The sequence below is a fragment of the Carex rostrata genome, chromosome 19, assembly GCF_964058835.1.
Source record: "Carex rostrata chromosome 19, lpCarRost1.2, whole genome shotgun sequence".
NCBI classification, from domain to species: domain Eukaryota; kingdom Viridiplantae; phylum Streptophyta; class Magnoliopsida; order Poales; family Cyperaceae; genus Carex; species Carex rostrata.
The window spans coordinates 1,339,439-1,360,287 of record NC_135936.1 but is presented as its reverse complement, the minus strand read 5'-3'; the positions used below and the strand labels follow the sequence as shown (position 1 = coordinate 1,360,287).

The window sequence follows — 20,849 nt, the reverse complement described above, 5'->3', positions numbered from 1 at the left end:
TATTATCCACACAAGTTTTCTCTAATTAAATGAATTATTATCCACACAAGTTTTCTTGAATTATAATGCATAGTGCACATTGGATTAGTATCTTCATTTACAAATTGACGTTTCCGTGATGAAGCAAACATAGCGTGGATGATTATGCCTTCCAGTGACAAGCCCTCTTTAATTCAAATGAACTAACATAAGCATGGTAAATATGCATATATCCATACCTATTCTAAACTGCTTCGTGTCTTTTTTTTTTTTTTTTTTTGCAAATTAATAAATTATACAACATATTAGATGTTAGTTCTAATAATGGAAACTTTATTTTCTAATGGCATTGGTTGCAATTTGCAATATACTTTTAACGCAACACGGTTAGCCAATATGAATGCAAAAAGTACATCGCCATACATATCTCGAATTCATTCTTTGAGCTCTGTTATGGAAAATCTTTTAAATAATTACATGATAAAATCAAATAAATGCGCCTATCACAATAAAAACAGATTTTAAAGAACAAATACGAACATATATCTACACATCTCATCATAACTAACAAAGCAAACCAAACCATGACAATCAAGGAGGGTGCTTCCACTGACCCCTTATCTTCTCTGGAAATTAAGGTTCTTGATCGCAAAGGCAAACACAAAAGCAAATAATAATGCGAAACCAACCACAGCCGCAGCCACATAACCCAAGAAATCATGCCTAAACCCGTAGAACCGCCTGACAAAGTCTTGCACCCGTTCACCTTCAACCATCATAGTAGGAATGTCTCCATATTGCGAAGCCACAAGCCCGTAGAGTGTCCATGCGACTGGGCAGGCCCAAGTGTACCATCTCCACCATACTGGGATCCTCTGCAAAAATAGATATGAATTAAAAAAAAGTAGGTATGCTTCATGCGTGGATATAGAATTTAATATATTTGATACATATAGGTCGAGCTAGTTGCTAATTCCAAAAAATGACAGCACAAAGAATACTTCGGACTCAATTGAGGTTAGTACTAGTTGTTTTTCCTTAAACAGTGAGTTATTTTTTTTTCTTTCCGGTTCTATGTTATTTGATTTCTTAAAGAGGCTATTTTGCTAGAGTTAATTAATTACCGGCCGTGGAACCAAAAAGCCTGCAAAGATATTCCATATAGCGTAGAAAGCCGTAGAGACGATTGCAGCAATATCACTATTCGGTGTCATTGCAACAGCCATCATCCCGTAAAATGTGAAGTACATGAATGTGAAGTACATGAAGAAAAGATACCACAAGAACTTCGCAACCGTCCAGTCAAAGTCAATTAGACTATACACAATGAGGCCATATATAATAGTTTGAAGGAATATGTGTGGTATTTCGATCAAAACCTATAACAAATTAGGCAAAAGAAAAAAAATTAGCCTCTCAAATTTGCTGATATATATATTTTTTGAATAAAAATTGGCTAATATATTGCTCTAGTGGATATTTTGCTTTACCTGTGCAAACGCATAAGGTAGAGCCGAGTACATCCCAGCAGCTTTCTCTCTGTAGAATACAGTACGCTCTACGTCTACAATAGGCTGTACTGTTTGCCCATTTTGTATACCAATGAAAAGCACAGAGGCATACATACACCCCAGTGAGTTGAGCAAATCTTGTTGTGTAGTACTATTGGAAACAACAAATAATGTATATATATTAGACTTGTGAAATTCTATAATAGAAATAATAAAATTCTTAATCTCTACTTCAAAAATAATAAGATTCTTGATTCTCATGAATCTTCATGAATCTTTTGGTAGTTGTAATCATTTGACCAAAACTTTACTGGTCTTCTTTCTCAATTCTCTTATTCTGGATACTATTGTATGATTGGAGGACACTAAGGCCAAATCCGGTCAAACTTAGTTATGCATTTAAGTACAATGAGGGTTTAGTTAGTTGATGCAAGGCAGGTTGATATCGGCCTTAGTTGCACATTTGAGGGTTGACTTCATTTCAATTATAGAAGCCCAAGTCAACATAGATTTTTGCCTATTTAGTTTAATTGGCATAGAATACCCAACTAGTCAATCATTAGTTACTTACACTTTCTTGCCGAGTCTCCAAAAGATGGTACCAAAAATAAATGCAATGACAGTCGTGAAGAAAATCCGAGTGGCAGTGTATGATGGGTTGCGCCAGTACGATTTGTGCTGCTTCCACAGGCAAGCCATGCATTGTGTAAGGAATGATTGAGAATATGTAGTTGGGAAGAATAGGTCTTTTGATCCTGCTGGAGGCGTGCTCAAATCACTTATCAAAGCTTTGTTTCTCCTGGAAAAATGTTAATTGAGCAATGTTAAAAATCATCTTTTACTGATGCCCTGTGAGTATGTCTTAGATGTTTGTTTATCATGCATATATTGCAAATTGCTTACCGATAGAGATCTGAGTTCTTGTAAATTTCTGCAAAGTTGATTCCTAGAATGTCTTCTTGGGCCAAAGTGCTCACCTCTAACATCCATGTTGCCGGGTTATAACCAGCTTTTATCTTCTTAACTCCATCAACACTCTACAAAGAAGGAAAAGGAATGGTTAATATAATATTTTATCCAATTTAATTATGGAAATAGGAAATATTTATATTACTGAGACTCACCTCAAAGTAATTAATGAGATCGCATGAGTTACGCCCCAATGGACCGACATAAATTTCCTCACCACCTCTTTTCATGAGAAAAAGCTACAGAGAAGCAACAATAAAGAGATCAATCACCATACAAAAAAAAATTTACCCAAAAATTAACAATATTTGTTTGATTATTGGAACCAATTGTGACTGAAAGTACTAGATTCTAATGTTTCATATGGATATGGTTCTGGTCTTCCAATCAGCAATAGAAGCTCTATACTAACAAACTATGACCTCAGTTGCATAATGGGGTCTATGTTTACCATTAGTAAGACTCAACTCACTCTTCAGTTGTCCTCTAGCTGCAAGCAAACCCCATATACATATATATAAATATGATTCCCAAATTAAATTAGTTGACCGACCTCATCGAATGCTTCAAATATGTCAATACTAGGCTGATGAATGGTACAAACAACTGTCCGTCCCGTATCAACTGTATTTCGCACTGTCCTCATTACTATAGCTGCAGCTCTTGCATCCAGGCCAGATGTTGGCTCGTCCATGAATATGATAGATGGGTTAGCGACCAACTCAACAGCTATCGTCAACCTCTTCCTCTGCTCAGTAGATAGCCCGTTTACACCCGGTAAACCAACAAGCGCTCCCCTTAGAGATGTAAGCTCCACCAACTCCATTACCTCCTCAATGAACATCTACATCAAGAGTAGTTATGTTCGTATTAGCGATAAAAATCATTAATGTAAATCTGTGTTGAAGATATAAATAACTGCAGACCAGGATTTTTCTCCCAGTACAAATCTAGGTGACAAATTTACAAACCTTTCTTGCTTCAGAGTCTACTTCATGGGGCAGCCGAAGCCAAGCGGAGTACAGGAGTGACTCATAGACTGTGACATGCGGTGAGTGGATATCATTCTGCTCGCAGTAACCAGAAATGCGTGCAAATGTCTCTTGCTTTTTCGGGTAACCTGAAATGCAAATATCTCCCTCTATGTATCCTCCAGTTTTCCTCCCAGCTAGCACATCCATTAATGTAGTCTTTCCTGCTCCACTTACACCCATCAATGCGGTAAGAACACCAGGTCTAAACGCACCACTTACACCTTTTAGAAGCAGTAGTCGGTCATCAGTTATGCCTTTGTCTTTCATTTCCTGTACGAAGATAAAAAGTATCATGACTTGTTGCATTTCAACAGTTATTACTCCACAGAAGTGGAAAGATGAATACGGGACTTCGAGCCTTCTCCATTTCAGCAATAAAATTACAGTTACTACTCCATACTAACAACTATGAACGAATTTGTTTAAGCAATTAAGGTTTTTTTATTTAATTTTGGAACTTTAAGAATAAAAATTAACATTTGCTTCAACTTAACAACATAGGAACATATGATGATTTAGTCTTAATATATTAGCTGACAACAATTTTTGAAGGTTACCTGGCGAAATGCCATTAGTTGACAAAATTGATATTGATTTCAATATTATAATTTTTGCAGTACCTGAGGCATATCTACAGAGTATCTGATGTCATCGAAGGTGATCGATAAAGGTGCAAAAGGCAGTACCATCCCCTTTTTCTTGTTTTGTAATTCAATAACTTCATCATTTCTCCCTGCATATTTTTTGTGCATACGTCAGCACAAGATGATAATACAATTCAAAATTCCTTCAATCTTGCAATTCAGATTAGCCATCCCCAGTTTAACCCTTGTTAGCCTCAATTTACAATGTTTAAATTAACCTTTTGAAGATTCATCTAGGAGTTGGCGAAGCTCAACAACTTGACCAGTACGGTTTGCTTGCTTCTCCTTGAGTGCCTCCTCGGATATTACAGTATGGCCTTTGTTAAGTGCTGAATTGGTAAACAATGGTTATTTAAAATCCAAATAAATAATAAAAATCACATTTTTAAATTGTATAGAAACTTACGGCCAAGCCAGTCAAGGAAGAAGACAAAGAGAATGTTGAACAGGAAAATGTATCCAAGCAATGCACCAACTCCAATCCAGTACCAGTTGGCATCCACAAAGATTCCACGCACTTGTAAAACTTGTGTACCAAGTCTCTCAACACCGACACCTTCTGTTAAATTAACCTGCAAGAAGCAAAATCATTAAATTTTTAGATTATTTTAGTAGCTCAATCAGGTTGCTTTGCAATCAATCAAGAGCCGGAATTATGATAATTTAATGCTGTATCAATAAGGTTCAGTTTCACATGTGCTGGAAAAGTAGTAATTTCCAGAAAAGAGAAGCCAAACTTATCAAAAATCTCAGGGATCAGAGTGCCTAGCAATACTGAAGTAGAAGTTTATTATAGAAACCACAGCTAAAATTGAGGTTTTTTACATCCTTCTCGTAAAATTACATGTCTCAATGAAAATTAGATGTCTTAATTGAGAAAATACCATCTTGTTCCAGCTATGCCCAAGGAACTCGTTGACAGCAATAGCATTTTGTGCGTACATCAATGGAGATGACCAGTATCCCCAAATCCACCATTTTTTTATATTTTCTGGAAGTAAAAAACAGCAACTAAAGTCAATATCAATCACACCAGATAATTATAGGTTGAAAGCCCATTGCATGACCAGACCCAAGCATAAAAATTGGGGAAAAAAAAAGAAGAAGTAAAAACAAAGCCATTACCATAAATGGGTTGATTCCAGGAAAAGTACAGTAAGATTACCAAAATTCTTTCACAAAACAAGTCATAATTAGTTCATATAAAATTAATTTCATACCTCGTGATATCAAGAAACCACCGAGGATTAGGAGAATTAATTGTGCAAAAGAACCAAAGGTATCAGCCACAACCATCTCTCTACCTACAGCAGCAAGAAGTCGAAAGAGACCAGATGCCATCTGACTTATCAACACAAGTAATAAATAATGCCTGAAAAATCTGCAACAGAAGGAAAATATTCTTCTAAATTTGGTTGTCTGAATCATCTATATATATGTAAATGAAGTATTGTCAGCTACCACACTGTATATTACATACAGATTGCTAAATATTTAAGTGCATGTCTAACCTTTCAATATCTGGATCAAACCCAATCACATAATATGTTAAACCGATCCAAACTGCACATTCAAGGAACGAAATAGGTATCTTAAGGATCCATGTTGGAAGCGCATATATCCATGAGGGATAGAAGAGGAGGTCTCTTTGCTTGTAAAAAATGGGCAGCTTTGCAATGCTCATGGCGAGTTCCGCGAATCCATTGAATAAATGTGTAACAAGTCCAAGGAACATGGCACCCAAGAAGATCACGCCATCCTCTACTGTGTTTCGGGGCATTTTTGTGCGCAGGAACACGGTCATGGCAATTGAACCGAGAATTATAAGCTATATGATGCAAAGAAAAAAAAGCTTTAGTTATTTAAAAATAAAACTAATTATCCATTTGTACTAATTTGACCGGACAATAGTTCACAACATTTGCAGTATAATTGCCAAGGTTACTTGTAGATAACTAAAAAATGGGAAGTTGTTGTATATGTGGTAAAGTGCAACTGAACCCAAAAAAATAAAATAATAAAAAAAAACAGAAACTTTCGGGGTGTACTCACTTGGACTACTTTGAAGATATAGACAAAAGAGTTTCTCTTCATTAGGAGCCATTCTCTATCGATGTTAACTTTCAATAGCTCCATCATGCTAATACCATACTTTGATGTGGTGAGAGCTGCAGGATGGTTCCTGCTCCTATCAAATGGTGCACTCATCTCCTGTCCCAATTTACGGCCAATGTGGAATGATTTGTAGGCTTCAGAAAATTCATTCACAGAAATATACCGGTATGGTACGTCCCTGTGGGCCCAATACTGATGTTGGTCTTTCCTTGATGTAACCTGTTAATACACACAAAGTATATTGTCAGTGTGAGACAAAAGACTGTACATAATTATCTCATGATGAAAAGTTCTTAAAAAAAAGAAATGAAACTTACTTCTTGCAAAAAATCAGCAACACCTTTTCTTTCAGGACATTTAAACCCCATCGACTCAAAGAACTCTAGAACATGCTCACGTGGGCCTTGATACACAATTTTCCCCTCAGACAAAAGCAAAATGTCATCAAAGAGGTCATATGTCTCTGGTGCTGGTTGAAGCAGTGCAATGACTGCTGTACCCCCGAGAATGTGTACCGATTGCCTCAGAGAGTTCACAATCTGGTACGTGGTGGAGCTGTCAAGCCCAGTTGATATTTCGTCCATGAAAAGTGCCTTAGCTGGCCCCACAAGCATTTCACCTGCAGATGCATTACATAGTATTAATTTTAACTCATTTATGTAATCCTGAATGTTGATCTCAAGTTTTTAACATATCTCGTGTTGTTGTCTCAGTGAGCCAACAGAACTATCACTTGGACATTGTGTCGAACACCTCGTATACACAGAAACAGATCCCACTGGGATATTTTTTAAGAAAGCATGTTTTAGTCGGTGAAGGCATTCTGGCCCAAAAACCCTCCATAGCTGTTCAAATCTTCTCTACTATACCAGTGCCACCATAGAGGACGAGTACTAAATGTCCCATCTCTTCCCCACAGAATGACAAACTCATGCTAGCATGACCATACCGATGGATTTGGTACAAGGCGTAAGAGAGGAAACCAAAACCTCCCCCCGGGTCCGGATCCGCAACTCAATATTTGAATTTGGATCTGAAAACTAAAAGAGGCCCAGAGTACCTGATCCTCTTTGGGCTGGGCTCTAAGTTAGAAAAGCCCAACACCTTTGTTCCCTGTTCTCCGCAAGTTTGTTGAACTAAACTTGAAATTTATCTTCTGCATAATCATGTACCTGTTGTGACACGTTTCTTCTGTCCGCCGGAAATGCCCCGAATCATCGAGTCGCCTACCATTGTATCGGCACAGATATCCAGACCCAAAATCTACCAAATTATTATTGAGTTAAATTATGCTTCCAACTTAATACTCGTAAAGTTTTACTCATAATATGCATTGAGTCAAATGCTCACCTTAAGGATGTAATCGGTGATAACAATTTCCTGGCCTTCCACAGATATCGCCTGTTTGCATCAAAAGTACACATGACATCAGATTCTGAGGTTACCGGTGATACATCTCGCCATTCAAGGACATGAAAATTGACAACTCTTTTTTTTTTTTTTTTATAAAAGAAAGAAATGATTTTATACCTTCATGTACACATCAATATCCGGATCTGGTATAATCTTTGCTTCCTTTTCTCTTCTTGAAAGCTCAGTCAACATATCTGAATATGTCATATAACGAATCATATTACATCATCAGATATTGAGGATTGCAATTTCTTAACTACTCAACTAAACATCAAAATTGACTGAAAAAATATAAAAAAGAAATAAAAGGTTAACCATTCCTCTGTACAGTGTTTGTCCATGTTGGCATACATGTTTGTTGGAAAATGGGAACTAAATTAATCTGTTCATAAGCAATTTCGAAGTTTTATTTTATATATTGAAACAATACCATAACGGGTCCCAACTCCTTGGCACCGTGCTGAAAAAGTCAAGGTTTCTCTAACTGTCATTTCTCCAATATGAAGATCATTCTGGCCGATATAAGCTGAGGTTCTCTGCGGTACAAACTCATCCATGTCGTGGCCATTGTATGTAACTCTTCCCGACACCTGTGTGCGTTGTTTTCAACAGAAAATTAGAAACAATAATGTGTTTGATTATGTATTGAGTTTTAAAAAAGTTTCAGAATCATTTCAAACAAAGGTTGAAAAGGAATTATATGTTCAAAATTTTCTTCTTTTGAAATGATGCAGCGGAGATTCCTCTGTTTTCTTGGAACAAATGTGATCTTTTTTTGTGTACATAAACAAATTTTGGGATTTTACGGTTCATACGGTAACATCTAAAATTGATTTGTGAAGTAGAAAGGGACATGCATGAGGTTGACTACATTTATAATTGTACCTTAAGTTCTGAATCAAGCTTTCCAGCCAGAGCTAGCAGTAAGGTAGTTTTCCCCGATGCAGGGGGTCCTAAAAGCAGAGTCATCCTGCAATTATTCAAAATTCATCAATAAAAAATTCAAAAATATACAAATTGGACAGAACGAAGTATAAGTAGAAAAAGATTTGTTTTTTACTTAACCTGCAAGGTTTAATAACTCCACTTATGTCATTGAGAATCGAGATCGGCTTCTTACCGCTCGGAACTATACGGAGGTAGCTCAACACATCCTGTTCATAAACAGGAATAATGTCATAAATTGAAATTCAGAAGCTGTATTTTGTACTTGAAATTTGCATTGTTCAAAAATTTTTAGTTAACTTCTTATCAAGGTACTATTGGAAATTTACCATCACAGTGTTGGTGAAGAAATTTGTGAAGGTTGGAATTCCACGATTGCCGACATAAGCCTCAGCATCTATGTTTAGATTCTCAAAACGCACCTCAATTGTTGGGTTATCAATCCCAACACTGCAAAAAGAAATAGAGGAACAAACTGTCAAAATCTCGCAGTTAAAATTTCATAAATGGTATTTCAAGACTGCACCAAATGATCGACAATTCGAGTAAAAACTAACCGTTCCATACGGTTCCGCAGCTTCAAAAGGAACCTCTCGTTATCCTCCTCTGCTGTCCTTATCAGCCTTTCTAAAAGGGTTTTCCTCTCTTGCATGCTGAGTCCATCTATGTCGACCTCATGGGGCACTCCGTTGTCATCAGTCAGAAGCATACCTTTCCTCATCCTATCATATGTCGGGAGCTTCTCTATAGCGGCCCATTTCAGTGCCTCCTCATCATCCTCCTCTCTGACCGACCGACCAAATATGTTACTCCCACTTGACCCGCCACGCCACGATGACATGCTTCGTGATACACTGTCTCGCATGCTGCCGGCGAGGCTGCCTACCCTGCCGATCTCCATCATCTTTTTGTAGTTTCAAAGCAGTGCAATTGTTGTAGTCTCAGAATGTAATTTCAAAGCAGGACAATTGTTGAAGTCTCAGAATGTAATTTCAAAGCAGTGCAATGGTTGAAGGGTCGGATTTGAATCTTTTAGCTCTCTGTTGTGCCGTACACTTGGGTTCAGCCCTGTTTGGTTTTGATTAGGGGGGGGTGGAGATAGGGGTTATATACTTTCTTCCAGTAAAGGTTTGACACAGTCTGAAGTCAAGAGAGGGGTGCTGCCTCTTTTCTTATCCTGAAAAGAATATTGCATCAAAAACTTTGACCGTTGAGACTTGATGATTAATTAATTGGGTTGGCTAGCGGATAAGTGCTTTTTTGATGGCTTGTGCGTAATTAACACTGAGACCCCCTTAATAAGCAGTATTTATAGCTGTAGCCTTCCAAGTCCTACAATATTAATTTAGAAACCGTATACATGTATAGTAACTGGGGCTCTTAAAATTCGGTTATAATTTTATAATACGTTATTTAAAATGGATTTAGATGCAGAAAAAATAAATAAAATGCATTAAAAAAAGAAGACTTAATTTTAAGAAGTTTGAAGATATGATGATTTATGTGTTTGAGTATAAAATTACCAAAACGATCCCTACATTATGCAGAACTAAAAAAAATACATGATCGTAATTATTAGTACATTTATTTTAAAAGTTATTTCTATACTGGTTAGCTTTCTTTTAATATAATGTGTAAACTCTTAGCTATGCTTAAACAATGTGAATTTTTTCAGTTAAGTTATTTTATATTATTTTTTAAAAATAACTGCAAAAATTAATTATTATGCTAATAGAATAATTAATTCTTAGTATTTTTTATATCGTGAGTAGTAAATTAAAATTCCAACTTTGTAGGGGTTCAAATCGATAATTAATTTAATCGGAATCAAACAATTAAAAAATCATTATCACTTTTTTTAAAAGCCATAAAATTTGACCGCTTAACGGTATCTCTGGCCAGCAAACGAGGACTACAGAGTGTCAATTAAATAAAGAAAAAGCGGGAGAGTGCAAGACTGGTTTTGTGCTTGACTTTTTGACTTTTTGAAATCGGACGTATTGGAGACGGAATGCATTAATGCGACTGGCTTTATGCAGATTAGACCCCGTGTCATGTCATATTTTCTAATTGATGCAATTATGAACCCAAATTCACCGTCGGCAACATCTGACATCAGAGGTGCAAATTGAGTGAACTTGATTCAATCTGTGGTCAGATGATACTCGGAGAAATTGCGGATCGCTTGAATTCAGATGTAATTTAAGACTTGAAAGTATTTTATAGAGAATAGAATTTGGATGTTTTAAAGCTTATTAAGTGTTTTGTTTTAAAGGTTATTAAGTGTTTTGGTGAGCTTAATTTAAAAATTTATCGGAATAATTTTAAACAGTAAATATAAATTGTTGAAATTGATTTACTTTATGAGTAATGCATTTATATGAAAAAAATAATAAATTTCAAACTTAATTTAGTATAAAGTTAAACTGTAAGAAAATAATGAAAAATAAACAAATTAAAATTAAGTTGCTTTAAATTTTCAAATTTGAGAATATATTTGATAAATAATAGTGCCGTAGAGGTGGCCAAATGAACATTTTAGAGTTTGTATAATTGGGAATATATTTGGTACGTGGCTCCAACTCAAATGCTAATATATATATATATATATAGGCTGTGGCTAATTTGCTGCCGGCAGCATTTCTGCCGGCGGTGCTGCCACTGTTTTTTCTATTTTTTGTTGTTCAAACGACAAATCTAAACCGTTAGATGTTTAATCTATATTATAATCTACTTGGAGACCAAATTTTATATTTTTTGGAATTTTTTTACTATATATTAAGCTGGTTTGAAAACCGCTGATTTCAATGCTGCAAAAATTTACTAAAATCAGCGGTTTTCAAACCAGCTTAATATATAGTAAAAAAATTCCAAAAAATGTAAAATTTGGTCACCAAGTAGATTATAATATAGATTAAACATCTAATGGTTTGGATTTGTTGTTTGGACATCACACGGCTAAATATAGCCCCGGCAGCACCTCTGCTGAAATGCTGCCAGCAGCAATTTAGACAGACCCTATATATATATATATTATTTTCTGATTAATTACGTATCATAATGTGTAGTACGGACATACTCTCTGTCGGTGAATAAAAATCGTAATATATGTAAGCAATAATTGATACCGAGGAATATTATCTAATTTTTCTATCTGAAACTAATACTTGTGTTATGATTATAGCCAACATATTAATTTGACATATATAAATATTAGAGTTGGGAAATATAATAATAATAATAATAATAATAATATGCCTAGCTTAATTAGATCCTATATGTGCATTAATCTGATAACAAAACACGAAAATCTGTCTGTGAACCGAGTTTTTGAAGTATAAACATAATTTGCATTAAATTTCAAATTTAGTTCACTGCCTCACCTAATCCTAATGTACAAATGTTTCAATAGAAATTAAAAGCGCGCACCGAAGTTCGATTTTGGCCCTCTTTCAAAGAAAAGGTCAACAACAATGATAAGTTCCTTGGTAAAAAGTCAATGTTTCTTCTAGTATTAGAAACTAGCGGTGTAGCACATTAATTTAGTGAAGAAAGAAACATACGACTGTGTTGATTAAGCATTGGAAACTTGAAAAAGTCTCTTCAAAGTTTCTAAACTGGCGACCTTTTTTGTCATTTTCTGTTCCAATGAAAAATATTTTCCACAAAATATTAACATATATGGAAATGCAGAAATAAATACAATGTTACCAGACTAGAACTAGAGAAGCTGTAACAAGCTTCTTTCTACGTTGTATCTGATATTGGTGCTTATGCATTGAATGAAATCATTCCCATTATATATGAAATGTTTTTTAATCTGTTTATCCTAAAGAACAGTTATTCAACTAAAATTACATATTTGATTCCTTCTCTTTATTTGCCAAAAGGAATTCAGAAGAAAACAGAGAGAAGCTAGACAGTCTTCATGCTGCATTCAACTAGACAGCTCTTAATGCAGAAATTATCAATTTGAGATATAAAACTATAACAGTTAAACTTTGTCGATAATTCCTCAGCTCCAAAACGCAAGAATTTGTTTGACATTGCGTTTAGGAAAGAGCCATAGAATAAGTGAATACTAATATTATTTTTCGCATCCTAAGCTCGAAAGCTTATCCTCCTAGGCACTTGTTTTTCTCTCTGTTTTATAGTATAAACAACAGCCAAGAGAGCTATTTAGGTCATTTAAAGAAGTAAAAAAGAAATTAGGAAAAGGCTTTCTGAAATGTATACCCAGATTATACAGCAGTAAAATAAAATACCAAACATTTGTCATCCTTGCAATTGAAAAACAAATCATCAGCTTTTGGATATTGAAGCAAACATTAACCGTGAGATATGAGGTTAAACTAAAAAAAAAAAAAATCTAGCCACCTCCACTACTTCCACCTTTTTTATTTTGGTAATCAAAAGGGGGAATTTCACGTATACCTCTCAAAAACTTCAAAATTACGTATTTCTCCCTCTAAATTTTGAAATTATTTATTTCCCCTAAACTTCAAAAACTCACATATTTAACCATTTTATTGTTTTTTATATTAAAACACATTCTAAATTTATAAAATACCTATTTTACCCTTTTATTAAAAAACATAAAACATCCATCTGATTCCAATTTGAATCTAAAGGTTCCTCTACCGTCCGAATTGCTTTAAGATCTGTGTGCGCTAGATCAGCACAAATCTTAAAGCAAACACACATGAATATTGAAGCAATATGCACAGATCTTAATGCGATGTATGCATATAAAATTGCTTTGAGATCCGTGCATACTAGATTAGCACAAATCTTGAAGCGAACACGCAATAATCTTATTGTGATACCCGCAGATCGGATGGTAGAGGAACCTCCAGATTCAAATTTGATTTTGATAGTGTTTTATACTTTTAATGAAGGGTAAAATAAGTATTTTATAAATTTAGAATGAGTTTTAATATAAAAGACAATAAAATGAGTAAATATGTGAGTTTTTGAAGTTTAGAGGGGAAAATATGTAACTTCAAAATTTAGAGGAGGAAATACGTAATTTTGAAGTTTTTGAGGGGTATACATGAAATTCCCCCTAATAGAAAAATGAAGCCTAGAGAACAGAACCAAAATCTGATATTTTCAAAAAAATCACACACAACATCTGCGATCCTCTTTTTGGTTTGCAAAGAATATTTGTGATCTCGACATTATGGGTCGCAAATAAAGTTTGCGAACCAAAGGAAGGATTGCACATAATTTATGCGATCTTTCTCATTTTAAACTTTCCAATTTCAGGTTCCATTTTCATTGCCTCTGTTCCTATATTACTGGAAGAAAAAAAAAAGGTGGATATTTCTTGTCAGCTTAAAATTTCCTTAATTAGCTCATAGGTTAATTTGGGCTTAGCAATATGTGGTCCCAACAGTAAAGGTAGAATGTTTTGGTGCGCAATGGATGTATTTTATTTATTTTGGAGCTTCTTACAAATATGATAAGCTTGTGGATATTGCATTTAATAAGAAGCACCACAGTTGAATAATTATTGGATTCATATTAGACATTACCTGGAGCACGGAAATCGGGAAGCACAGGAAAGATGTTACTGAAGGCAGAATGAATCTCATCTGTTTTCTGAAACATCAGAACTTCATTATTATTTATCAAATACTTAAAATGCATTCATTTAAAGACTGTGCGGAGCCTCTAGAGCCTCTATCTTTCTTTTTTCTCACGAGCAACACTATTCAATCATTCTCCCCAAATGACAAAGTCCCCTTCTATTTTTTATGATGGGAATTCAGATTTCGTTAGAAGCATCTTATATTTTGGATGAAAATAACATTGTTCTTTTTGTTATTGTTATTGCTACTTTCTGTGAGAAAGCATTTATAAAACTGTAAGCATCTAACACCAGAAAGTTGGTTTCCCAAATGACAAATTCAACCCTATTACTTCTATGCATGCTTAAAAGATCCCATTACCAGGACAGTATTTTGATAGTTTTGAGAGGGTTAAAAAAACAATTCACTATATTCATCAACTTATGTTGACTATTCAAGCGCTTTGGTACTTGTATGAAACAAAAGTGAATTAAGGGTGTGTATGTTTTACAGAGTAGAACTAGGATGTTCTTAAGCTCACCAAAGGATTGGTGAGCTTAACTCCAAAACCTATCAGAATGACGAATCAAAACCGTTGAAACCGATTTACTTCACGAGTGATGCATATGCATATCAAATTTATAAATATTCAAATTAATTTAATGGAAAGTCAAGTGGTCAAAAAGAGAAGATTTATGAGTTAATTTCAATACATTCATTTCTCATCATTTTTTAACCGCTTGACTTTATACTAAATTAATTTGAATTATTTTAAATTTGACATGTAAACACATCACTCGTGAAGTAGATCAGTTCCAACGGTTTGGATTCATCATTTTAAGCCTTCCGATAGGTTTTGGAGCTAAACTCACCAAGAGGGCTTGGTGAGCTTAAGAACACCCTAGTTCTACTCTGTTTTACATAAGAGTATAGATTCTATACTGTTATGTAAAACATGCACGCCCTTTCACTTTTGGCTCTGATGACTCAAAAAGGTCATTCATACTGATTTCACTATTTTTATTATTACTGTTGCAATTACTAGTAATTTTCTTAATAACTATGAGCCATTATTATTACCATTGCTACAATTATGATGCTTATTCCTGAAATACAAAGCAACTGAATATATATATATATATGAGGTTGGCTATTCTACTTCCATAAGCATATGTGGGCATATGCTTATAACTCGTTTTTGGGATTCCAATGTCCAAATGGTTGATCTGAAACGCTCAACATGTTCTCCATATTAATATGTGCTTGGAGACCAAATTTTATATTTTTTGGAATTTTTTTACTATTTTTTCAGAATTTTTTCAAACAGTCATAAAAAACATTAAAAAAAATATGAAAAATCCTGTTTTGAAAAATTCTGAAAAATTAGTAAAAAAATGTAAAATTTGGTCTCCAAACACATATTAATATGGAGAACATGTTGAGCGCTTTAAATCAACCATTTAGACATTGAAAACACAAAAACGAGTTATAAGCATATGCTCTCATATACTTATGGAAGTAGAATAGCCAACCTCATATATATATATATTTTTGAGAAAAGAAAGTACCTTTGCACCTGTAATTACTATCTTGCCAGACTGGAAAATGAGTAGAACAAGTTTTGGTTGCCTCATGCGATAGATCAGACCAGGAAAAACCTCTGGCTCGTACTGCAGAGTCAAGCAACACAGAGACAAAAATAAATACATAAAGAATGGAACTCTTGGAAGCAGTGAAGAGAACCCCAAAAGGAAGCAGGATACTAAAATCTTTATGAAAATAAGCCTCATATTATAGTTTATTCCTTTATTTTGTTTTGCAAAATTGCAAATATTATTTATTCTTTGTAGTGTTGCCCGCTAAATAAATTAGATAACTAAACAAATCAGCCATCAACTTACACTTATAAAGACACCATGGCTGGAAACTGCAAGCCGGAACAGATTTACTGAGAAATCAACACCACATGAGGCAACCATGTTCTGAATCTTGAACTCCTAAGAAAAAACAAAATTTGCATTTGTGCTTCGAATTATCAAATTAAAAACATGAAGCATAAATGAGTGTCGTCTGATCTGAAGACTTAATTGTTAACTATTAATGGAAATTCTCCAAAGGACTGTATAATGTCAAATATTAAGTATAACCCTAGAAAAGTATGAAATATCACAATAAAATGTAATCATCCCTAATTACCCATTTAATTCAAAATGTTCTTACAATAACTTTTTTTCGTAAAAAAATAAAGAAAAGCTCATTTGAGCATTTCTTTTTTTTTGAAAATTCATTTGAGCATTTCTAACAAAAAGTAATTAGAAGGCACTTGCATGTGTTATATATTGCATGTTTTTAACTGGTACAAAATATTTCTCATCCTGTATGACTTACATAGTATATTATGATTTTTATAACTCCATATGTACATGTTCCATATATATGGAAGTACCTTAAATTGGGCAGAAAAACCAAGCTTTTGAACAATTCTAGCAAACTGCAAGTTTGAAAATAATAATAATATCTGTCAAAGGTTGCTGTGGACAATTAACAATTCAAGTTTTAAGACTTCGAACATCAAAATCAGAACTAATTATGCCTTTCTAGCTGCTAGCTTGGATGCATCTTCAGTTTTTGCTCCTGTACAGACCTGAATATCCAAAATTGCAGAGTAAATATGAAGCATATTAATTAACAAGTATTCAAATCTTAATTAATTTGACATATCACTTCTGATCTAGAATGTTGTTCTGACTAGCTACATATTTTGATGTGATATGCCGTTTTTGTGTCCATACAGTACGCCTCTCTAGATAGAGCTTTGCCGGGCAATATCTCTCTTTTCACCGTTTATATCAGGTTAATAAGATAAGAAATAAATTACTCATATGCACAACATGTATTATTATAAATAACAACACCGTCAACCTAACACACATTAATTGTTCTGATTAATGCAGCCTTTGTAATTTGTATTTAGCATTTTTGCAGTAATACCTTTAAAAAATCATCCAACGTTGTGGCTAGCCATATAGTTTTCCTGTATAATGTACATTTTCTTAAACCAAAATAAATTACTGACCATCTTCCCTGAAGCAAAGATCAAAGCAGTAGTTTTGGGCTCTCTTATTCTCATCACAACTGCTGAAAAACGCTATGAAAAAAAAAAGGGATACAAGTTTCCCGATTTAGAATACATGATATTTTTCTATTTTCTACTATTCTTAAAAGTCAAAGTAACAAATCTGGACAACTAAAATCTTGCTCCATCAAAGATTGCACTGATGCAATTATAGAGATACCTTGGGATTATATTCAGCATTGCGGGCTTGAAGAGCTATTGATTTTAGGTCCAAGCTACAGTTCAAATTCACAGTTGAAACAACGTTCCTGAAACAAGTAGGTAGAATATAATTAAGGGTTGGGGGTTTTAGAATTTAGGTTTTTAGGGTTTAATTATTAGCATAAGCAGTTATACACAAACACAGATTTTCCAAATTAAACATCTCTAGTTCTTTTTCCATTCAATTAGAAATTGTTCGACCAATGGTATCCCTGAAATTTGAGTTTTGGGATGAGGCTCAGGCTCACTGAAGAGTCGGAATAATTCCAGAAGGATGATTCGCCGTTGGTTTCATTGAACTTCAAGCCAAAGAAACGATCTTCCTACTTCTAACACCCGCCAAATCTCTCTTGTGCTTTCAATCTTTGATTTAATCAACATGGAAGAGCATATTAGGGAACATTTTGAGAGAAAAAAGACCGGGCTAAGAACGATGGTTCGTTAAAGGATAAGCACTATTGCTATAAACCTAAAAAATGAGAAGAAAATTTCAATTTCTGCAGTTGTAGATAGGATTTAAGGGAGAATGTCGGTGGGCTGGGGTTTAAGAGGAGAGGGAAAAGAGTTCGAAAGGGGAGGTGTTTTATACCTCGATCTGAGAAGGGAACAAGAAATTGGATTTGTTTATTTATTGTGGGGGCGAGAGACTAAGAACCGGAACTCAGATCAGCACTCTTATTTAACCGGGATAGATTCCGGTTCGGTTCTGCGGTATCAATTAAACCGGAATAAGTGGGTACACCGATGGTCTTGTGGTTCCGCTGTGGACCTGTGGTCGGATAGGTGCATTGAACCAAGCCAAGCGGATTTTCAAATTAATGCGTAAGATACACAATTATTCAGTAAAAGATATAGTTGCTGCGAATGAAAAGTTTACATCTGTAAAAGATATAGTCATTCTTGCGATGAAAAGTGATATTGTTAGATTCAATCCATTCGATTAATATTGAATGATTCGAATTGAATAAAACTGTATCCTCTGTTTTTTTTTTTTTTTTTTTTTTTTTAAATTTGACAAATATAAGTATATTGTTGTAAATCAAATTAATTATAATTTATGTGATTGTTCATAAGATTGTTTTCTAATTTTCTTAGAAGATTGTTATTCTCTTTCTCTATATATTTTTATCTCCCTCTCATGTAAAAGAGATATTAAAAAGAAAAAACTTATGAATGAAAGATAGCCATCTTATACATTCTCAATATCTTGTACATTTTTTCTTATATTTATTTTACAACACGTTATCAGCACGAGTTGCAAAGTAATACTTTGTTTTGGCCTCAGTTTCGGCTAGGAACTGTCTGTTTCAGCCTTGGCATAATACACTGTTTTTCTGCACTTTCTGTGTCTGCCAGGAACTATCTATTTTGGCCAGAAACTGTTTCTGTTTAGAACCTGAAGTTCTATTATAATTTTTAGTATAAAATTAATATAATAACCAGCAGTTATTATAAACCACTGGATGAATAATAACTTGAAGTTATTCCCAATTAAAAACTTGAAGTTTATTAGAAATTTTCATATAAAATTAATATAATAATCAGAAGTTATTATAGGTCATTGGACAAAAATAACCTGAAGTTATTTCAAATTAAATTCTACATTGCGCAGTCAAACAATTTAATAACCGGAAGTTATTAAATAAATATTTTATTAATAACCTAAAGTTATTAATATATTTAAATTTATTTATTAATTTACATATTCTTTTATTTACTTTTATTTATCATAATTTGAAGTTATGATATTCATAATTTGAAGTTATGATATTTATAATCTGAAGTTATGATATTAATAACTTGAAGTTAATATGTATCTATTGTGTAGTACATATGTCAAATCTCACAAAGCTTGAATTTGCTGCTCTTGAAATTTCGGGCAAGAATTATCTCCTATGGACTCTTGATGTCGAGATCCACCTCACTGCAAAGGACTTGGAAAAAACTATTAAAGAAGCAAATACTGCCTCCCCGCAAGAGCGCGCTAAAGCTATGATTTTCCTTCGTCACCATCTCCATGAGGATTTGAAAATTGAATATTTAACGGTGAAAGATCCGTTAGAACTCTGGAAGAGTTTAAAGGAGAGATATGACCATCAAAAACTTGTTCTTTCACCAAATGCTCGTTACCAATGGATTCATTTAAGATTACAAGATTTTAAATCTGTTAGTGAGTATAATTCCGCAATGTTTCGGATAACTTCCGAACTCAAACTATGTGGTGAAACGATAACAGAAAAAGACATGTTGGAAAAAACATTCTCTACATTTCATGCCTCGAATTTGCTCCTACAGCAGCAATATCGAGAGCGGAGTTTTCAGAAGTACTCCGAGTTAATATCATGTCTTCTCGTTGCGGAAAAAAATAATGAGCCTTTAATGAAGAATCACCAAGCACGACCACCTACCGGTGCAAGTCCATTCCTTGAAGCGAATGCGACTTCATCTAAGAAAGGACATGGCCACGGTCGCAGCAATTTCCGTGGACGTGGTCGAAACAATGTTTGGTGACATGATGGTCAATACAACAAAACAAAGGAGAATAATGCAGTGAAAAATGAGAAAGGAAAACATCATGAAGATGTTTGTTACAGATGTGGGATGGAAAATTATTGGTCACGTACCTGCCATACGCCAAAGCATCTAGTAGAGCTTTATCAAGCCTCACTCAAGAAAAAAAGAAAAAAATGTGGAAACTAACCTTACTGAAAATGATCCCGAAAATGAATGCCATATAGATACACATCTTGATATATCAGATTTCTTCCAAAATGTTGATGAAGAAATTGACACTTTTACTAAAGGAGAAAATAAAATGTAGAAGTTTATGTTTATGTTTTAATTTTTATATTATATGCAAATAAAGTTAATGAATAAATATAGTTTATTTTAATTTGTTTTTGTATTCTTTTATTTTAAAGAAAAATGACTAACGCAATGGTAAGTAAAGAAGATCCATGTCTAGTAGATAGCGGAACAACAAATACCATATTGAAAAATAATATTTTCACAATTGCATCTTGGTGAGACTAATATTCACACTATATCTGGCACAAGTAATTAAATTGAAGGCTTCGGAAGAGCTTGTATTTTGTTACCTGAATGAACAAAATTAATAATAGATGATGCATTATATTCAAGTAGATCTAGAAGAAATCTACTAAGTTTTAAAGATATTCGAAAGAATGGTTATCATATTGAAACTATGAATGAGAGAAATTACGAATATCTTCATATCACATCTATTAAGAGTGGCCAAAAAATTATAATGGAAAAGATGCAAGCAATGTCCTCTGGACTATATGGTACTTATATAAGTACAACAGAAT

The 20,849-nt window shown here is 34.0% G+C and overlaps 3 protein-coding genes across 3 annotated transcripts; 1 reads left to right on the top strand and 2 right to left on the bottom strand.

Moving 5' to 3' along the window:
- Nucleotides 1–350: 350 nt before the first annotated feature.
- On the bottom strand, nt 351–9,688 carry LOC144571278 (ABC transporter G family member 39). Its single transcript, XM_078320511.1, has 24 exons — nt 9,168–9,688; nt 8,940–9,060; nt 8,731–8,819; nt 8,551–8,635; nt 8,096–8,255; nt 7,783–7,859; nt 7,603–7,653; nt 7,425–7,515; nt 6,570–6,871; nt 6,190–6,471; nt 5,649–5,965; nt 5,358–5,518; nt 5,022–5,128; nt 4,544–4,709; nt 4,356–4,466; nt 4,114–4,226; nt 3,431–3,763; nt 3,013–3,303; nt 2,615–2,698; nt 2,394–2,527; nt 2,062–2,289; nt 1,470–1,641; nt 1,104–1,358; nt 351–854 (listed from the first exon to the last, which is right to left on the bottom strand). Exons 1-24 carry the CDS (start codon nt 9,512–9,514, stop codon nt 597–599), a joined length of 4,335 nt encoding a protein of 1,444 aa, XP_078176637.1. The 5' UTR covers nt 9,515–9,688; the 3' UTR covers nt 351–596.
- A 2,786-nt stretch (nt 9,689–12,474) lies between these two features.
- On the bottom strand, nt 12,475–18,066 carry LOC144571413 (TATA-box-binding protein 2-like). The gene is made up of 9 exons (XM_078320697.1): nt 17,769–18,066; nt 17,480–17,567; nt 17,260–17,331; nt 16,777–16,827; nt 16,630–16,674; nt 16,085–16,180; nt 15,752–15,853; nt 14,148–14,214; nt 12,475–12,751 (listed from the first exon to the last, which is right to left on the bottom strand). Exons 1-9 carry the CDS (start codon nt 17,813–17,815, stop codon nt 12,726–12,728), a joined length of 594 nt encoding a protein of 197 aa, XP_078176823.1. The 5' UTR covers nt 17,816–18,066; the 3' UTR covers nt 12,475–12,725.
- Nucleotides 18,067–19,353: 1,287 nt separating this feature from the next.
- LOC144571915 (uncharacterized) lies at nt 19,354–20,031 on the top strand. The gene has a single exon (XM_078321311.1). It carries the CDS (start codon nt 19,354–19,356, stop codon nt 20,029–20,031), a length of 678 nt encoding a protein of 225 aa, XP_078177437.1.
- The last annotated feature ends 818 nt before the right edge of the window (nt 20,032–20,849 follow it).